Source organism: Perkinsus marinus (genome assembly GCF_000006405.1).
Source record: "Perkinsus marinus ATCC 50983 genomic scaffold scf_1104296966216, whole genome shotgun sequence".
NCBI lineage: Eukaryota > Perkinsozoa > Perkinsida > Perkinsidae > Perkinsus > Perkinsus marinus.
The window spans coordinates 68,628-84,142 of NW_003204008.1; the positions used below are offsets into that span (position 1 = coordinate 68,628).

General features: G+C 47.0%; 7 protein-coding genes and 2 non-coding genes across 9 annotated transcripts in view; all 9 read left to right on the top strand.

The window, feature by feature from the left end:
* Pmar_PMAR024349 (hypothetical protein) overlaps nucleotides 1-27 on the top strand; it is a gene marked incomplete at both ends in the record, with an annotated part of 373 nt that extends 346 nt beyond the window's left edge. The window contains one exon of the mRNA XM_002769266.1: nucleotides 1-27. Within this exon, the coding sequence (XP_002769312.1) occupies nucleotides 1-27 (27 nt within the window).
* Nucleotides 28-29: 2 nt separating this feature from the next.
* Pmar_PMAR024350 (kinesin heavy chain, putative) lies at nucleotides 30-1,091 on the top strand (the record flags this gene model as incomplete). Its single annotated transcript, XM_002769267.1, has 8 exons — nucleotides 30-53; nucleotides 107-253; nucleotides 299-363; nucleotides 424-514; nucleotides 564-659; nucleotides 708-779; nucleotides 820-906; nucleotides 951-1,091. The coding sequence occupies 8 exons, from the start codon at nucleotides 30-32 to the stop codon at nucleotides 1,089-1,091; spliced, it is 723 nt and encodes a 240-aa protein (XP_002769313.1).
* A 295-nt stretch (nucleotides 1,092-1,386) lies between these two features.
* Nucleotides 1,387-2,418, top strand: Pmar_PMAR024351 (hypothetical protein). Its single transcript, XM_002769268.1, has 6 exons — nucleotides 1,387-1,451; nucleotides 1,499-1,650; nucleotides 1,693-1,813; nucleotides 1,922-2,012; nucleotides 2,055-2,145; nucleotides 2,194-2,418. Exons 2-6 carry the CDS (start codon nucleotides 1,554-1,556, stop codon nucleotides 2,241-2,243), a joined length of 450 nt encoding a protein of 149 aa, XP_002769314.1. The 5' UTR covers nucleotides 1,387-1,451; nucleotides 1,499-1,553; the 3' UTR covers nucleotides 2,244-2,418.
* Nucleotides 2,419-3,110: 692 nt separating this feature from the next.
* Nucleotides 3,111-3,182, top strand: Pmar_PMAR024352. The gene has a single exon. It is a non-coding gene; the product is annotated as a tRNA-Arg (tRNA).
* Nucleotides 3,183-3,865: 683 nt separating this feature from the next.
* Pmar_PMAR024353 (aldo-keto reductase, putative) lies at nucleotides 3,866-5,042 on the top strand (the record flags this gene model as incomplete). The annotated part of the gene is made up of 5 exons (XM_002769269.1): nucleotides 3,866-3,975; nucleotides 4,021-4,237; nucleotides 4,484-4,631; nucleotides 4,683-4,795; nucleotides 4,830-5,042. The coding sequence occupies 5 exons, from the start codon at nucleotides 3,866-3,868 to the stop codon at nucleotides 5,040-5,042; spliced, it is 801 nt and encodes a 266-aa protein (XP_002769315.1).
* A 222-nt stretch (nucleotides 5,043-5,264) lies between these two features.
* Pmar_PMAR024354 lies at nucleotides 5,265-5,336 on the top strand. Its single transcript has one exon. It is a non-coding gene; the product is annotated as a tRNA-Gln (tRNA).
* Nucleotides 5,337-7,334: 1,998 nt separating this feature from the next.
* On the top strand, nucleotides 7,335-8,648 carry Pmar_PMAR024355 (Tristetraproline, putative). Its single transcript, XM_002769270.1, has 5 exons — nucleotides 7,335-7,490; nucleotides 7,536-7,787; nucleotides 7,832-7,900; nucleotides 7,952-8,023; nucleotides 8,070-8,648. Exons 1-5 carry the CDS (start codon nucleotides 7,359-7,361, stop codon nucleotides 8,184-8,186), a joined length of 642 nt encoding a protein of 213 aa, XP_002769316.1. The 5' UTR covers nucleotides 7,335-7,358; the 3' UTR covers nucleotides 8,187-8,648.
* A 54-nt stretch (nucleotides 8,649-8,702) lies between these two features.
* Nucleotides 8,703-9,115, top strand: Pmar_PMAR024356 (hypothetical protein; the record flags this gene model as incomplete). Its single annotated transcript, XM_002769271.1, has 2 exons — nucleotides 8,703-8,780; nucleotides 9,017-9,115. 2 exons carry the CDS (start codon nucleotides 8,703-8,705, stop codon nucleotides 9,113-9,115), a joined length of 177 nt encoding a protein of 58 aa, XP_002769317.1.
* A 3,592-nt stretch (nucleotides 9,116-12,707) lies between these two features.
* Pmar_PMAR024357 (hypothetical protein) overlaps nucleotides 12,708-15,515 on the top strand; it is a gene marked incomplete at both ends in the record, with an annotated part of 3,676 nt that continues 868 nt past the window's right edge. Inside the window, 8 exons of the mRNA XM_002769272.1 lie at nucleotides 12,708-13,029; nucleotides 13,072-13,169; nucleotides 13,238-13,285; nucleotides 13,626-13,730; nucleotides 13,781-13,922; nucleotides 13,964-14,044; nucleotides 14,436-14,521; nucleotides 14,577-14,711. Coding sequence (XP_002769318.1) covers nucleotides 12,708-13,029; nucleotides 13,072-13,169; nucleotides 13,238-13,285; nucleotides 13,626-13,730; nucleotides 13,781-13,922; nucleotides 13,964-14,044; nucleotides 14,436-14,521; nucleotides 14,577-14,711 — 1,017 coding nt within the window. The remainder of the gene's footprint in view (nucleotides 13,030-13,071; nucleotides 13,170-13,237; nucleotides 13,286-13,625; nucleotides 13,731-13,780; nucleotides 13,923-13,963; nucleotides 14,045-14,435; nucleotides 14,522-14,576; nucleotides 14,712-15,515) is intronic.

Consider the following 15,515-nt stretch of genomic DNA (forward strand, 5'->3'; position numbering starts at 1 on the left):
ATAGAGACGGGGGTTTCCGAGATTTGAAGATGCTTGAGGATAGTCTCGGGCAGGTGATCACTCCTTAACTCGAGAGATTTGCTGCGTATCCTCGTTGATGGAACAGGTGACCATCATGGGTCTTGTCGAGCGAGAAGTGACAAGCTCCGGCGAGCTTCTCCAGGCGTATGAGGGGGCTATCAGTCTGAGAGCCGTCGGTAGCACCGCTATCAACCAGCAGAGTTCACGGAGTCACTGCACACTCCAGATACAGGTGAATTGCGATTTTTCTGGTCGCCGGAAAGAACTGTTATGACAGGTCCAAAAAAGGCAACGCAACGCACCTGCAGGTGCTCCAGTAGCATCTTCCGGAAGAGGACGGAGGTCAGAATAAAACTTACTCGTGAACTCCGTTGCTCGCATCATCGTAGGGATTCTTTTCAGGTCGGGTCTGTCTTTCCATGAGCAGAAGAAAGTCGTGCCGATGGGTCGAATCATGCTGGTGGACCTCGCTGGCCTTGAGGACAATCGTGTGGTGGGTCGCTCGAATGAGTCGCTCCCTTCAGGGAGTCTGCTTCCTCTAGACAGGAAATGTCGGCGGAGCTCTGAGAGAGTCTACAGCGATCAATACAAGTCACTTTGCGCTCGCCCGAATGCTGTGGGCCCTCAAGAAAAATAGAGTAGATGATGAGATGTGCTGATTACCCGATGTGCATTTTACGCTTCAGAATGTGCCCTACCGTAATTCAAAGCTAACGAGGCTCTTTCAAAACTCGATGGAACCCAGCATTCCTTTGCCGGTAAGTGTTCTTGCTATTGGGTGAAGCATCTCACTGGCAGGCGCCTCCCATGGTGTTGATGTTGGTAACGGTGAGTCCCGCTACTAAGCGTTTCCAGGCGACTTACAACACGTTCTCGGCGATACAGGTTATTTCCTGTTTGAGTACTGAGCAACACTAGCTGCCTGTCAGATAGACTACAAGACGATCTCGGCTGAGGAGTGTGAGGGCATAAGGGAGGAGGCGGTGGCAGCTGTGGCTCGAGACCGAGAGATGATCGACGTTAATGATGACGATGATGTGGATGCCATGTCGGTCACTTATGAAGGGTGATCTCACCCTCGCCGCTATCGTGTTATGCTCGTGTGCCGTTCAGGAGCGAGGACCCCAATCCCAGTGGATTTCTAAGCCCGCATGATTCTCTGCTCATCGACACGCGGCCGCCTCTGCCAAGGGTATGCTCACCTATTGCGTGGTCTTTCGGTTTTTGAGTAAACCTTTTTTTGTGGGTGATCTTGGGAGAGATCCTCTCCTTCTGAAGGAAGAGGCTCGTCTCGAAGGCCATTCCAATCGGGCTAAGGACGATTTTCAGGACGATCGTTCTATGTGCCCTGTAGTGGAAGAGGAAGAGAGTTTGAGGGATGCGGACATACGAGACGACTACACCGATACAGACTGCGTAGAACCCATCAGGTTGGCGGTTCTAATCTTGTTTGCTGGAAGAGCCGACCACGGTTCAGACCATCTCCCAAGAAGCGCAGCCGTCTGGAAGGTAACGCCGCTGGTCGCGCATCAATGGCACAACTGGTGGTGAACCAAGACGTGACACCGAAGGCGAGAAGTAGAATGCCATCGGGGACTGTCACAAGATCGATGTCACAGAACGCTAAAGGTGACTCGGTTAGCCGTGCTTGATGTGAGGGAGTTCCTCCAGGAGTGGTAGGCGTTGTTGGTGGAGGAAGATCTAGAAGCTTGAACCCGGCGCCGACTCGTCGAGGAGCTGCTGCTAGGCGTCTGACAGGAACTCGATCGGTCGCTGATATCCAAGCTGATCAGTAAGGTCGCTCTTCTTCTTGCTAAGGTTGTTTTGGTGCTCGCAATCAGTGAATAGCTTACTAGTATCATCTGCTGTAAGTAGTGGCATCTAGTTGTTGTTGTTGTAGTGCGGCAGCTGAAATGGATACCGTCGTGAAGAAAGCAGTGGCCGGTATTGTACAGTCCATCAGAATTAAAGCCATCGAGATGGTCGAACAGGTGGGTAGTCTTCAGCTTTCTCGAGAGTATCTGTCGTGTCAGGAGCTACTGCCCACCGTCGAGGCGATGGCGGAGGCTGGTATCAGAGAGGCTCTGGCTACTGGCACCTCGGATGGTCGCCGAACACGATCAAGTGAGTACCACAGGAGAGGGTCCAAGCGCTGAATGGTGTTTTGGTCAGGCTCATTGGACATAGTCGTCGAGTCGCCGACCTCTCAGCGTAAGGATTGACGTCCTACACGTGCATCTGTTTGTAACATACTGATCACTGCTCTTCCGTATCAAATTAAAAGCCCTTTTGTCGTCGATGCCCTGTCCAGTCGAGAGAGCGTAGGTAGGCTAACGAGATCACTATTGGTTTCGCTCCCTATGTTCATGATGCTGCTATCACCGATCGATACTGCGTACGTGCCTTATGCTTTGAGTTATAGTGTGGGGTGGCCTTCCGTAAGGGAGCGGCCACAGAGAACTGATATGGGATGCCCATAATGGGGATTATTCCTCGTAGTGCTGGTGTTGGATGTTACAGTAGTTATACTCATCTGCACTCCTAAGGGCCGCGGAGGCGCAGCGAACTTTCCTGGAAGGTTTTTCTGACAGAATTGTAGACGATCACAGTGAAACGGGATGAAAAAACTAAATTGACATAGGGTTCGGAAAGTCAGGCTCACAGTTGTTGACACCATTACTGAAGCGTATAGTCCTACGCGAGATTTTCCAATGGGCACTGCTGAGGTCGCACTATGATGAGAGAGATCCCAAGTAGCAGTCAGTATGTAGGTTAACGCAATGAGGACTCGTCTTGCGTCTTGTGTTCATGTGGCTGCTACCATCAGTTGATATTGCGTACACGTCTGATGCTTCGTGTTGTAGTGTGAGTGGGACGATCGTATGTATGTCTATCGAAGGGTCATCGTGGGAGACAGGATCACACTGGGAAGTGTGATGTGGCGGCTCGCCGACGGCGAGATGTGAAGCAATGCGAGAGGTTTCGGATGCGGGTGGAATATTCGATCACACACGAACTGAGTCTCAGACTGAGACGGTCTTGGAGTCAGAGTCCCGGAGGACAAATTTTCAGCTCAACAGATGTGAACTGGTTCTATCGTGTAGCGGTTAGCACTCTGAACTTCGAATCTGGTGATCCGGGTTCGAAACCCGGTAAAACCTTTGGGTGGGTGAAATTCTCGACTGCCTTGATTGTCACGAGTCATACTTTCTCGGGTCATACGGTGATTCATCACCGCTTATCCTATGAGGGTTACGCTGACACAGTATACTGGGGTCACACGAACAAGATGATCGAGATGTACTGACACGGGATTTGTGCCCACATCTCAAAACTGGTTATCACAGACACTAGCGCTAGAGCGCTGATAGAATGACCACGCTTCTCGGGTAGTGGGCCTGGAAGCAGGTTAGTATCCCAGCAAGGTGAGGAGAAATCGACCAATTTTTGTCAAATAAGCACGTCTCGTATCATCATATTAGTACACACCATAAAGAAATGTATAATGATAATGAAGATCAGAGGGATATAATTCTCATAGTAACCATATGGAGATATATATCTATCAGTGATGTACAGCCGAGTACCGCGCTTCTCGTGCAACGCCACTGCAAGGTGGGAAGAAATTGACTGATTTCATGATGCGAGGACTGTGCGGCCGCTGGATGCCATATTTTAGGGGTATGGACGCTATCCGAAAGTCTGTATTCACTACAGTGTGACTTGCTGCACGATAATGATGTTTCCGTTCGTATACCACTGCATCGTACCTACCATTCTGTTTTATATCACTGCTACGTCACAGCGTCGTGTGTCGCGCGTTCCACTCTCCAGCGGGTACGACATGCCCTTGCTGGGGTTGGGTCTAGGTCATAACAAAAACGAGACTGAAGTGGAAGAGATGGTCCTAATGTTCTTGGAACTAGGCGGGAGGCACATCGACACTGCGATAGTGTACGTACATTCGGCGATTTCTGGCACAATACACGCAAGTAGCAGGTACGAAAATCAAGGTGCTGTCGGCAGAGCTGTGAAGAAATCTGGAATACCACGGGAAGAAGTCTTCATCACATCGAAGATACCTCCGCAAAGAATGGGCTACGACTCAACATTCAAGGCTATCCTGGAGATTGTCGAGGAGATTGATCTCGGCTATATTGATATGATACTCATTCATTGGCCCTCACTGTTGGAGACGACGTTGCCATGTAGGAAGGTGGCTCTTCGGCCTCTGAAATTTATGGTGCGACGTTCCACACTTTCTCATCCAGCGAAGAGAGCACTGAAGTTTCTCTGTTATGACAAGGGCCTATTTGATACCATCATAACAGGTACAACCAACGATGGCAGCTGGAAGCATTGTAGACTTGGTTCCTGGGCTGCTATGGAACAAATGGTACATGCCGGCTTGGTAGGGAAAATAGGATACTCAACGATGCAAATCAATGTCTCTTTTTAACAGGTCAGAAGCATTGGCGTCAGCAACTTTGGAACTCGTCATTTGGAAGAGCTCAGACCTTTCGCTTCACTATGGCCACCAGCGACCAATCAGTTTGAGGTTCACCCTTTGCTGCCCGAAAATGACCTCGTCAGCTATTGCCGCGCAAACGGTGAGTGTTTTAATGGAGTTCGTGCATCACTACATTCGACTGCCTGCACAGGTATAGCTGTTACGGCCTACGGCTCGTTAGGGGGACCACAGCGAGCGAAAGAGTTCACCAACTCGAGTGTTCTGCGTGCAATTGGTGAACGATACAACAAAACTCCAGCACAGGTAGGCTTCTCGTTGACAACCGATAGCGTCGCAGCTCGTTGTGAAGGTGCTCTTGCGCTGGGCTCTGCAGCAGCAGTTCGCTATTATACCGATGAGTCGGAAGAGAAGTCGGATGATCGAGAACTTGGACGTCCTTGATTTCACTCTAAGTGGAGACGACTACTACTCAATAGATGAATTTGTGATTTCGCTTGGCAACTACACTCGCCCTTATCAGCAAGTTGTAGACTTAAATGATCTCATGTGATTTCGATGTCGTATCGTCTTGCGTATACCAAGGTGAAGCTGACGTCCATGCACAGTCTAAACAAGTGACATCTGCACTCGTGACGGGGTGACATGGATAGTTGTGCTGAGCAGCATGATACTACTGTCAGTGAATCACGATCAAGCATTAGATCACAGAAAAACTAACTGAGACAAGGCATAGCGCTTCGAGGAGAATGGACGAAGCCATGAATTTTCAATCGGTTCTATGGTGTAACGGTTAGCACTCCAGACTCTGAATCTGGCGATCTGGGTTCAAATCCCGGTAGAACCTATTTATCATACAAAAGCAAGCATCGTATCTCAGATAAAAAAAATACGATGCGCTTTATAACAACTGTAGAGCTCTTCCAGCTCCGCAGCTCTGGCGATACTACGATCGTTACGACGTGACGTGCATGACGTGCATGACGTACAAGCTATCGCGTCAAGTCGTTATCAGCGGCTCCCAACATCAGGCAGTTCCAAAGTTTTCCGTAAAATAGAATCGAGAATTTCTGATCAGAGGATGGCAGTCCCGTATAACACGGGCCGTGTTCCATGCGATCTGGGAAGCGAGAAGGTGAAAACCGACTGATGGCGTTCTAGAAGGCCCAATGCGCGAAAACATGGTTCATTGACTGCAGCACTAGCCTTTCCAACACGCAAGTTTCTTACACCATCATACAGTACGAGGATACCATCCGGCCGTGTTTGTGGTGATAATGCACGCTGGTGAGCCGAATTAATTATATCCTATCGCTACTGTCGGAACGACCCCTGATTACTGATCACGCAACACAGGATGGATAGAAACTAGCATCACAGCATTCACGTATCAATGATTTTCGGCGACTTCTGGATCCTATTCAAAAGAAGATCGCCCTGGAATGAGGTATTCTAACGGCAACCCCCTGCAGCGAATCGTGTGTCTCTACCTGTTTGATCATTGTCTGCCAGACAATGTCTGGTATCTTCCGTTGCGTTCATCCTGCACGTTTGTTTTCACCACGCCGCTGACTTGTCGATCTTGCACAATAGCTCACTGATGATAGATCCCTCATCATGACAACCAACGGTGATTGCGACGAACAAGTAGTGACTCACTCATCAATAAACTGGGGTGTCACACCGAACGCATTCGGCATCCCTCGTTAACGCATGTAGTTGACCATGTGCTTATTTTCCAACACTGTGAGACTAAGCCACTGCTCTATCAATATCGCTGGTATAGGGGGATGGCATGCCCCCAACAGCCGAGCCTAAGGGAGTCAGATGTTGGTTGATAACCAGGGAGGGCATGCATGGTGGAGACAATACCAGCTATAGTAAATGGCAATGAACAACATGAACGTGGACTTTTCCAGAGAGTCTCAGTGATAGCAATATCAGATCTTATTCCCTGAATCGAGAATCCTAGAAAAGGATTAGGCACTCAAGAGTAGCTACATCGAGCTGAGTCTCTGGATGGGAATTACTCAGTGATACTTTTAGCCTTTGATGAGTTATAATTCATTCTAGAATAGGTTCCAGAACGAGTGGTATATGATAACTCGCAAAGTAGTACGGCGCAAGATCAACGTTGTATTCCCGCATGTGAAATCCTGACTGGGGGTCGGCACATGAAATCGTCGGCTAATACCAGTGTGCGGGGGGGAATATGCAGATGCTCTACTACATGTGTCGGTGACAATGTGACATTTCTGGGAGGAAATTCTTGTTCGTATCTGCACACTTCTACCCCAAGTCGCGTGTAAACTTCTATAATATGTGAAGACACTGCTGAACCTAGCTGAGGAAAGCGGACGTATATTCCTCCAACACTGACTACTACCACGGACGGACCTCAGATACGTTTCCCAAGACATTCAACTTACATTGCTATTTCGCATTCATCGGGAGACCACACTCGACCGTTTTGCTTTCTAGCAAGAGTCCGTTGAGGAAACGTAAGAGAAGGCAAGACACGCAAGTGAGGAGTTCTTGGAGAATGTTGTTGACTCTGGCAGCTGTCCTTATCACACGAGCAATGTAGGGTCCAAGCTGAACCACGTCTTCTTGCTCGAAGGGCAACAGGCTCACGCCGTCACTTGTGAGGGTGCTTATCCTTCTTGGCAGCTGCGCCTCGAAATTTGTAGGGGAACCTTCCTCAAGAATTTCTGTGGTGTAGAGTGGCCTCTTGTAATCGCAGCATATATGATTCTACCTAGAATCTCTACCGGGCGATTTGGCCGTTTTATGGTGGCGGAACTCCTCATGCATCTGCCTTACACAAATGGACTCATTTCCTCTCAGCCTCTTCCATAATTCCTTCCTGATGTGCCGTGCCTGCGCCCGCTCCCAACAGCTCCGTCTCCAGCTCGACCGAGGGGTACCAACGGTCTCGACTAAGGGCAGTAGAAGTGGGTCGATAGCCTCTGATTGTTCTTCAGTGGTGTCCAGTACTAAGGTAAGGCATTCTCTTACTATTCGGGGCCTTCTACTGGGTCTTTAGGCGTCACCTACTGATTCCTCGACGGCGCCATCAACCCCGTGTTCGGTCGAAGCTCCACCGATGAAGGTTTCTGTGGGCTCCTCCCCTACTACTACCATCCCTAGCACCACGAGGCCTCTCTGCGCGTATTTCAAGAACGACAGATGCCGCATGGGAAATGCATGCCGATTTGCGCACTCATTGAAAGAGCACAAGAACCCGAGGTTGATTTTGATGAGGAGATTTCCCCAATGCCAGCAGTCTGTCGGCCAGGTGAGCTTGCCAATCCCCTCCTGCTTGTAAGTGGTCTCTTCCAGAGTCCCTATGTGGCCCAGCCGACGGTTGTGCCCAATCCATGTTACGCTTATGTGGCTCCCCCTGTACAGGTGAGTTCCCTCGCAGAGCGTCCTCGACAGTTATCAGTGGCTTCCCTTCAGCAACCTTATGAAGGACCAGCCTTTTCTGTAGCCAGCCCCAATGGGCCTATGGCCGTGCCGCCGCCACCACAGGTGGGTAGTTGGGTTCGTCGATGGGAAAGTTACGGTATGATTTCAGATGTATTATTACTACCAACCGGCCGCTCAGGCAGCGCCTCCTATGTATTACGCGCCAGTTATGGTACAGAAGTCCCCCGAGGGCCCTTCGGTGGCCCCTGTAGTCGAGAATCATTAATATTATGACTTTCTTGGGGGAGTTTGTCATGCCCTCGTTCCCCTAGGGTGTATAAGCGTTCCCTTAGCGAGTTAGTACAATTCCTCGTGCCTGGTGGTGGACCTGCCACCTCGAGGCAGATGTGAAACGCTCTTATTTGCAGAGCATTCTCGCTGCTACACTATTTATGCTACTTGGCGACCTCTGGTAAGACTCCCCTTCTCTGGTTGTTCCTTCCCTACTGATCGTCGTTCACTACTGATTCTCGTAATTGTTGTTTTGACGTATAATTCTTCCCTCCCTATTCTGGACGTTATATAGAGTGTGCTCTTTGTGTCGGATTGTTTGTAATTCTTCATCACACTGTGTGTCGTACTATTCTTACTGATGTTCCTACTACAAGTCCAGGTAGCTCCTCGAGCAAGGCATTGCCTATCACATCGCGGTTCCGTCTTCCGTGATGGTGTACGGTTGTGTAGGAAATCGTTTGTGTTGATTAATGGGACGAATAGGAGTCTTCAGCATTTCTCTTGAGCCATGTCTATCTCATCAAATCTGATGTTCTCCGGTGCTGAGGATGTCGATATTCAGTATGCGGAGGCGGGGGGCTCCAAGGTGAGGTTCGATGGTCGGTGTACAGTGCGAACCAAGCAGTTATGCATATGTAGATTTCCCGAGATGCTTTCATACGGCTATAGACCACGTAACGCTTCCTAAACGTTGGTGTCAACGGATTCACATTGTTATCATGTTGATATTACTCAAAGTTGACTTTCGAGGGCTGAGTCGAATATACTACTTTGCATAACGGTTTGGTCCCCACTGTAGATCGTACTGTGAAGTGTTGTTAGGGTGGTGTTGGTCGTCGAGGAGGAGGAGGAGTAACGCAGAAGCCTATATGCGGGTATTACAAAAAGGACCGCTGCCAACTTGGCCAGATGTGCCGGTGAGAATTACGGTAGATTCTCTCCGATAGTGTAGCTCTTGGGTTAGGTTCGCGCATAGTCTGCAAGAGCATTCGAATCCCCATCTGATTTCAGCGCGGCGAAGGATGGCGAGAGCGTCCCGGAAGAAGCGGGGGTCGTCGTCATCGAGTACAGCGAGCATCGCTAGCAGTTGTGATGTGGCCTCAACTCTCGATGTGAGGAATAGGAGCTCCTATTTGGTGGTAATGTTCTTTCCAGGATTATACCATCTACACTGATGAAGTGGTTGGCATTGACGGGTATGGTCGAATGGAGCATCCGATGGGAGCTTATGGGGAGTCCTCTCAGGCTATGTCGATGGTAATATATCCATGTTAGTATGAACTCCCTGATGTTGCCCTTAGACCTGTCCTGGTTACTACACAGTAGATTGTTGCTATGCCGCTCCAACGTGTAATGGCGTGGCTAGAGGCAACGACATACCATCGTTCTCGATGTCGTATGGGGTGTATATAGGCAGACTGAAACCGGAGGTAGTCGGTCGCTTTAATTTGATCAAGTTGAAGTCGTTCATCGTCGATACGGAGCATCATATTTGTTCGTTTTTTCGACAGGGAAGAATGTCTTGGTGGGCGCTAAATGTCGGGTCTCGAAAGTCGACTGTGAGCCACTTGGGACGCATTGTGGCATGTAGTGTTCGAGCGTTTACTATTATCAATCTGCACGGTTCTGGGTGGTGGTTTTCTCGATCGCCCTCATATATCAGTAATGGTTCCGTTTCAATTTAATATATATAATAGCTGATTGTCACATCTATACTCTGGAGAAGTCTCATTAGTTAACGAGAAACGCAGATATTTTTTTGTTCTTTTTACCTCGAAAGAATTACGCTCCTCAGGTGGAGTCCTGTCCGGTCCGTCCGCTCCCAGTCGGTTGTGCGAATTGTACCCGAAATGTAAGTTGAAAATATATCAGGATTTTGAGTATCTTTTAGTTTAGTTGCCTTTCTTCCCTTACGCTGCTACTGCGGAGGAACTGAGAGCATGCGCACCAGATCATTATGAAGATTAACGTATTTTTATCGCATTTATCACAGCACCCAGATCTTGTCTAGGGTGGCAGGGGGGAGGCTTGTTTCCGTCGTTTCGCATTGGCCTCTCTGTCACCCTCGATGAGGGTATGGTGTGCTACCATTGCATGAGTACTATAGCACGTTAACGTCTAGGGCGTCTAGTCCTGTGAAGACGTTACTGTATTAAGTCACGAGTAGTCAAGCTACTCGACGTTTATATTGCTGATTTTTTTCATCGCTGGATACGAGATGATGGTCTGAGGATCAACAGAATCTGACCGAGACGAAAAGTGGAAGAGTTGAGGGACAAAGTTCATAATTATTGTCTCCTTGGAAGAGTTGAACGGAACGTCTATAACATGATGATTGCGTTGGTTAATACGCGATGAGGTGGGCTCAGCCGGTTCTCATGGAGGTCTTATGGTGACAAGAAGGGTACCTATTGAGTATAATGGAGTTTCACCCTAGTGATATGGAATACATATTTCACGACTATCGTATACCGCGTTTTTCACCGAGTATTACGCCACTTCACGTAAAACGGATGAAAGTCCGATGTTATAAAAAATGATATTATTTTATATGGCTTTTTTCATATGAACATAGTAGTCACATACAGAATGCATTGTAGTAGAATATGTAATATTTTTGGAAAGTCTGAAGGAGAGTATTGCAAGCGTTAGAAAATGTGGTTTGGAAATTGTCATTTACCGTTAAGGACTCAGCCCGAGAGCGCCAGTCTGAAAAATATATTTCGACGATGTTGAAAATGATAGGATAAAGCAGTGTGGGAGAACATGCATATGGTCAGCAACTACATGTGTTGGTGACAATATGGAAATTCTGAAGAAATTGGTTGCTGTACACTTCTAACTGGGTTCGTGTGTAAATTTTGCTAATATAGTAAGGAAACTCCCAAGTTCAGCTGAGGAAAGCGAGCATATATTCCTACTCCAACACTGTATAGGAAACTTCTGAGCTCAGCTGAGGAAAGCGAACATATATTCCTACTCCAACACTGTATAGGAAACTTCTGAGCTCAGCTGAGGAAAGCGATTACATATATTCCTACTCCGACACTGTATAGGTAACTCTTGAGCTCAGCTGAGGAAAGCGAACATATATTCCTACTCCAACACTGTATAGGAAACTTCTGAGCTCAGCTGAGGAAAGCGAACATATATTCCTACTCCAACACTGTATAGGAAACTTCTGAGCTCAGCTGAGGAAAGCGAACATATATTCTTACTCCAACACTGTATAGGAAACTTCTGAGCTCAGCTGAGGAAAGCGAACATATATTCCTACTCCAACACTGTATAGGAAACTTCTGAGCTCAGCTGAGGAAAGCGAACATATATTCCTACTCCAACACTGTATAGGAAACTTCTGAGCTCAGCTGAGGAAAGCGAACATATATTCCTACTCCAACACTGTATAGGAAACTCCTGAGCTCAGCTGAGGAAAGCGATTACATATATTCCTACTCCAACACTGTATAGGGCACTCCTGAGCTCAGCTGAGGAAAGCGATTACATATATTCCTACTCCAACACTGTATAGGAAACTCCTGAGCTCAGCTGAGGAAAGCGACTACATATATTCCTACTCCAACACTGTATAGGAAACTCCTGAGCTCAGCTGAGGAAAGCGATTACATATATTCCTACTCCAACACTGTATAGGAAACTCCTGGGCTCAGCTGAGGAAAGCGATTACATATATTCCTACTCCAACACTGTGATAAAGCAACAAGACTTACTGATAAGCGATTCAGTTCTCTCCCTATTCATGGTTCTTGAAAACTGCGGTGATACCGGACTATCACCACTGGTGTCAACGATTGAGCCAGGAGCAACTACTCCCTCGGAAGGGAATCTGGACTCGTCAGGGGAAGTCTACTCGACGACGACAAATTGGATGGAAAATTGCTGTGAAGGGATGACGAATGATGAGGGAAATTTGACTGCGCGTGAGAGCGGTTTGTTAGGGGATACTACTATACGGCGTAAAATTTTACTCTCTGTTTTCGGGGAGGCGAGACCAGCGGTGATTTTCTTCGAGTGTGTGGTAACTGGTTCGAAAGAGCGGTACTCACGACGGCTTGTTGCGGTTCCAAAATTGCGGTTTTATTATTTTCATTCATCTGGAATTCACCATTATAACTGTGTTATTAATACGCTTGACCGTAACGGTGGTGTGAGCGTGAGGGACGGGGACTGGGGCAATCCGAAGTGGTCGTTGCGATGGGATAGCAATAGTAAGGCTGAAGTTCTGAAGAAAATGCACGCCCTTCAGAAAACGAATCATTTTCCAGGATCGTTTCAAATGGGGTGGAAAGATTCGTTATATGTCAACATCGAGCGTTTGCAACGGCGATTGGAATCTGGTGTAAAGAGTATTATTCCACGAACATACAATCTCCCTAAGGAGTTTCACAGGTGGAATGCTGACAGGATTAGGGCGAGGTGTGGTAGGACCATGTGGATATTCAAGCCCCGGAGTTCTAGTTGTGGTCGCGGTATACAGCTGATCAAAAGTAAAATGAGCGGAGCGACGCTGAAGAAAATTGCGAAGAAAAGTGGTATCATTCAGAAGTACATCAGCAACCCTTTGTTGCTGAATGGGTTCAAATGCGATCTACGACTGTATGTTCTGACTCTCTCTGTGGACCCTCTGAAGATCTACCTATTCGAGGAAGGCTTGGTTCGAATAGCCACTCTACCGTATGTTCACAAAGGGCGTTCGAAATCCCGATACATGCATCTCACGAACTATAGCGTTAATAAGAAGAATTGTATATTTGTGAAAAACGAGGATATGCACTTTTTCGGTGATGGCAGTTTGGGAGAATTTAGTGACAGAGGTAATAATGATGATTGTGTGTTTGTCACGAGCTTTGGTTCAGGTTCAGCTCGGTCCGAATGTGCGCCGTCTGTCGCAAGCACTAATATGAGTCATAAATGGTCGTTACGGGAATTGCAACAAAACTTGATGGAATGCGGGGTATGTCGCGATTTCCCACTAGTGAACGCGTGTGCTTGATAGGAGTTTTATGTATTTCCTCATTGTAGCTGGACTACGACAAGATGATGAAAGATGTTGAAGATGTTATCATTAAGGTGAGTGCTCGGCAGTGTTGGCTTTCCTCAGCTGAGCTCAGGAAGGAGTTGATGGACAGAAATCAATGAAAATTTCTCGAAATTTCCTAAAAATTTCACTATGTCACCAACGTATGTGGTTGACCATGTGGTGCACATTTTTTTGGCACTGATACTCGGTTCTCGAATATGAAGGCGTTTCGTTGCAATAGTGAGATTATGCAAAAAATAATTTGTTTACTGTAGTGAACTCAAATTTAATATATTCTCTATAATAGAATCTTCTGATGGAGATGAAAGGAACGCATCCTGGATTGTGATATGTTACACCGTCCCAAATAGATGTGTTCGTTTCTCGCAGACGATTATCTCGGCGGAGCCTCAAATGGCCACCAACCTCCATCGGGCAACTAACTACACTTCCTGTGCGGAGCTGGATGCTCCTGTGCACCAAAATATATTCGAGGTGAGTCGAACCGGGGGTCTTTCGGTTGCTAGTGCTACTGCGGTCGATAGATATACGGTTTCGACATTTTGCTTGATGCAAATTTACGACCGTGGCTCCTCGAGGTTAACGTGTGTCCGTCATTTTCCAGCTCAAGCCGATTAGACAAACGCATTAAATCTCAGATGATCGCTGATGCATTCACACTTGTTGGTACTATATCGAATGAGCAAAGTTGTTCAGCGTTATATTAGGTTTCTGGCCATTTGATCGGTCAGGAGGGAAGATAAGAGTCCCACATCCGGGTAGTTGGAAACCTGATGCAACACAGAAAAGTACCAAGGCTGGGTCAGAGATTCTGGTTGAAATGATGATTACAGTGTTGGAGGAATATATGTTTGGTTTCCGCAGTGCTTGTGAGAGGTTACATACGAATCCGGGTAGAAGTGTACAGGAATCAATGAGAATTTCCTGAAATTTTCTCAGAATTTTATTTTGTCACTAACATATACGGTTGACCATGTGTATATTTTTGAATTGGAAAAATCCGGAAAATTTTTCCAGATTTTCCATGTCGATGTTTGTCTCCCCACATTGGAGCTGATACTGCTTTGTGTGAATAGCTGCACGTAGGCACACGGAGCTCACTTCTAAACGAACTAGAAGAATTATCTCGTAGTACGGCTTCTCGCGGAGCACAACCTCTATCGAGTTTAACGGAAGCAGATTGGGCATCAATAATGGATTGGCACGATGAAGAACAGAGGGCTGGAGGTTTCAGGCGGATTTTCCCTACTCGGGATAACGCTGAGGTAACCATATAACGACTCAGGTTCGAACCCCGGGTGGTGTGTTTTATTTCATCAGAAATACGGAAAATATCTGCTCACTGAGCGAGCATCAAACCTTCTATTTCGACTGTGGTTGGAGGCTGGCGGAGCGAAGGTGTTCGATCCGAACACGAAAGAGTTTTCATATAAACCTACAACGATTCCCGCTCAGGTGAGAAAGCTCTCCTGATCCGTTATGCAAAGTAGTATTTCCAACGCCTTGAATTTTAGGGAGTTTGTCGAAAGTCAACTTTGAGTAATATCAACGTGATAACAATGTGAATCGATTGATGACACCAACGTTTTAGAAGCGTTACGTAGTCTATAGTCGTACTACCGTCAAGTCGAATGAAATCCGTCTTGAAAATCTAGATATGCATAACTGTTTGGTTCGCATTGTATATTATGTGGTCATAAATCGCTGAAGGGTCCGTTCTCACCTAAACGGAATAACAAGGGTAATTTCTGAGTGACGGAAAAATTGAAAAATTTTCCTGTCACAAAATTTCTCGAATGACAGAATAGAATTCCTGTCCTCCTATGTCAGGTATACTTTGATTGAGATAATAGGACCATCCATGCCTACCCCCATGTCGACTGTTTGTATTTCTTATCTATATTGATGTTGTGTTATTCAGTCAGTCAGTGTTGAAACATGCGTTCGCCTATAAGGAGCACTATCTATGTTCTCTCACTACCTCTGAGAATTCACACCGTGTAAATACTCAGGTGGTGAGAGAACTCCGTATATGAATAGTGCACGGCAATTGAGGTGTAAATGTACAGAAAACAGCAAAAGTTTCATTGCACGTGATTGGCCATGCGCATCTCCACCGGATTATGGTAGTCATTCAGCTTCTACCGTGGCGTTGTTGGTCACTTTTCATTTCGACTCAAATCCATATTACGATCAACGATGAGGTCCGCAACTTCCTAAACTGACAATCAACGGCTCTCCGTAAAGTTTGTAAATATA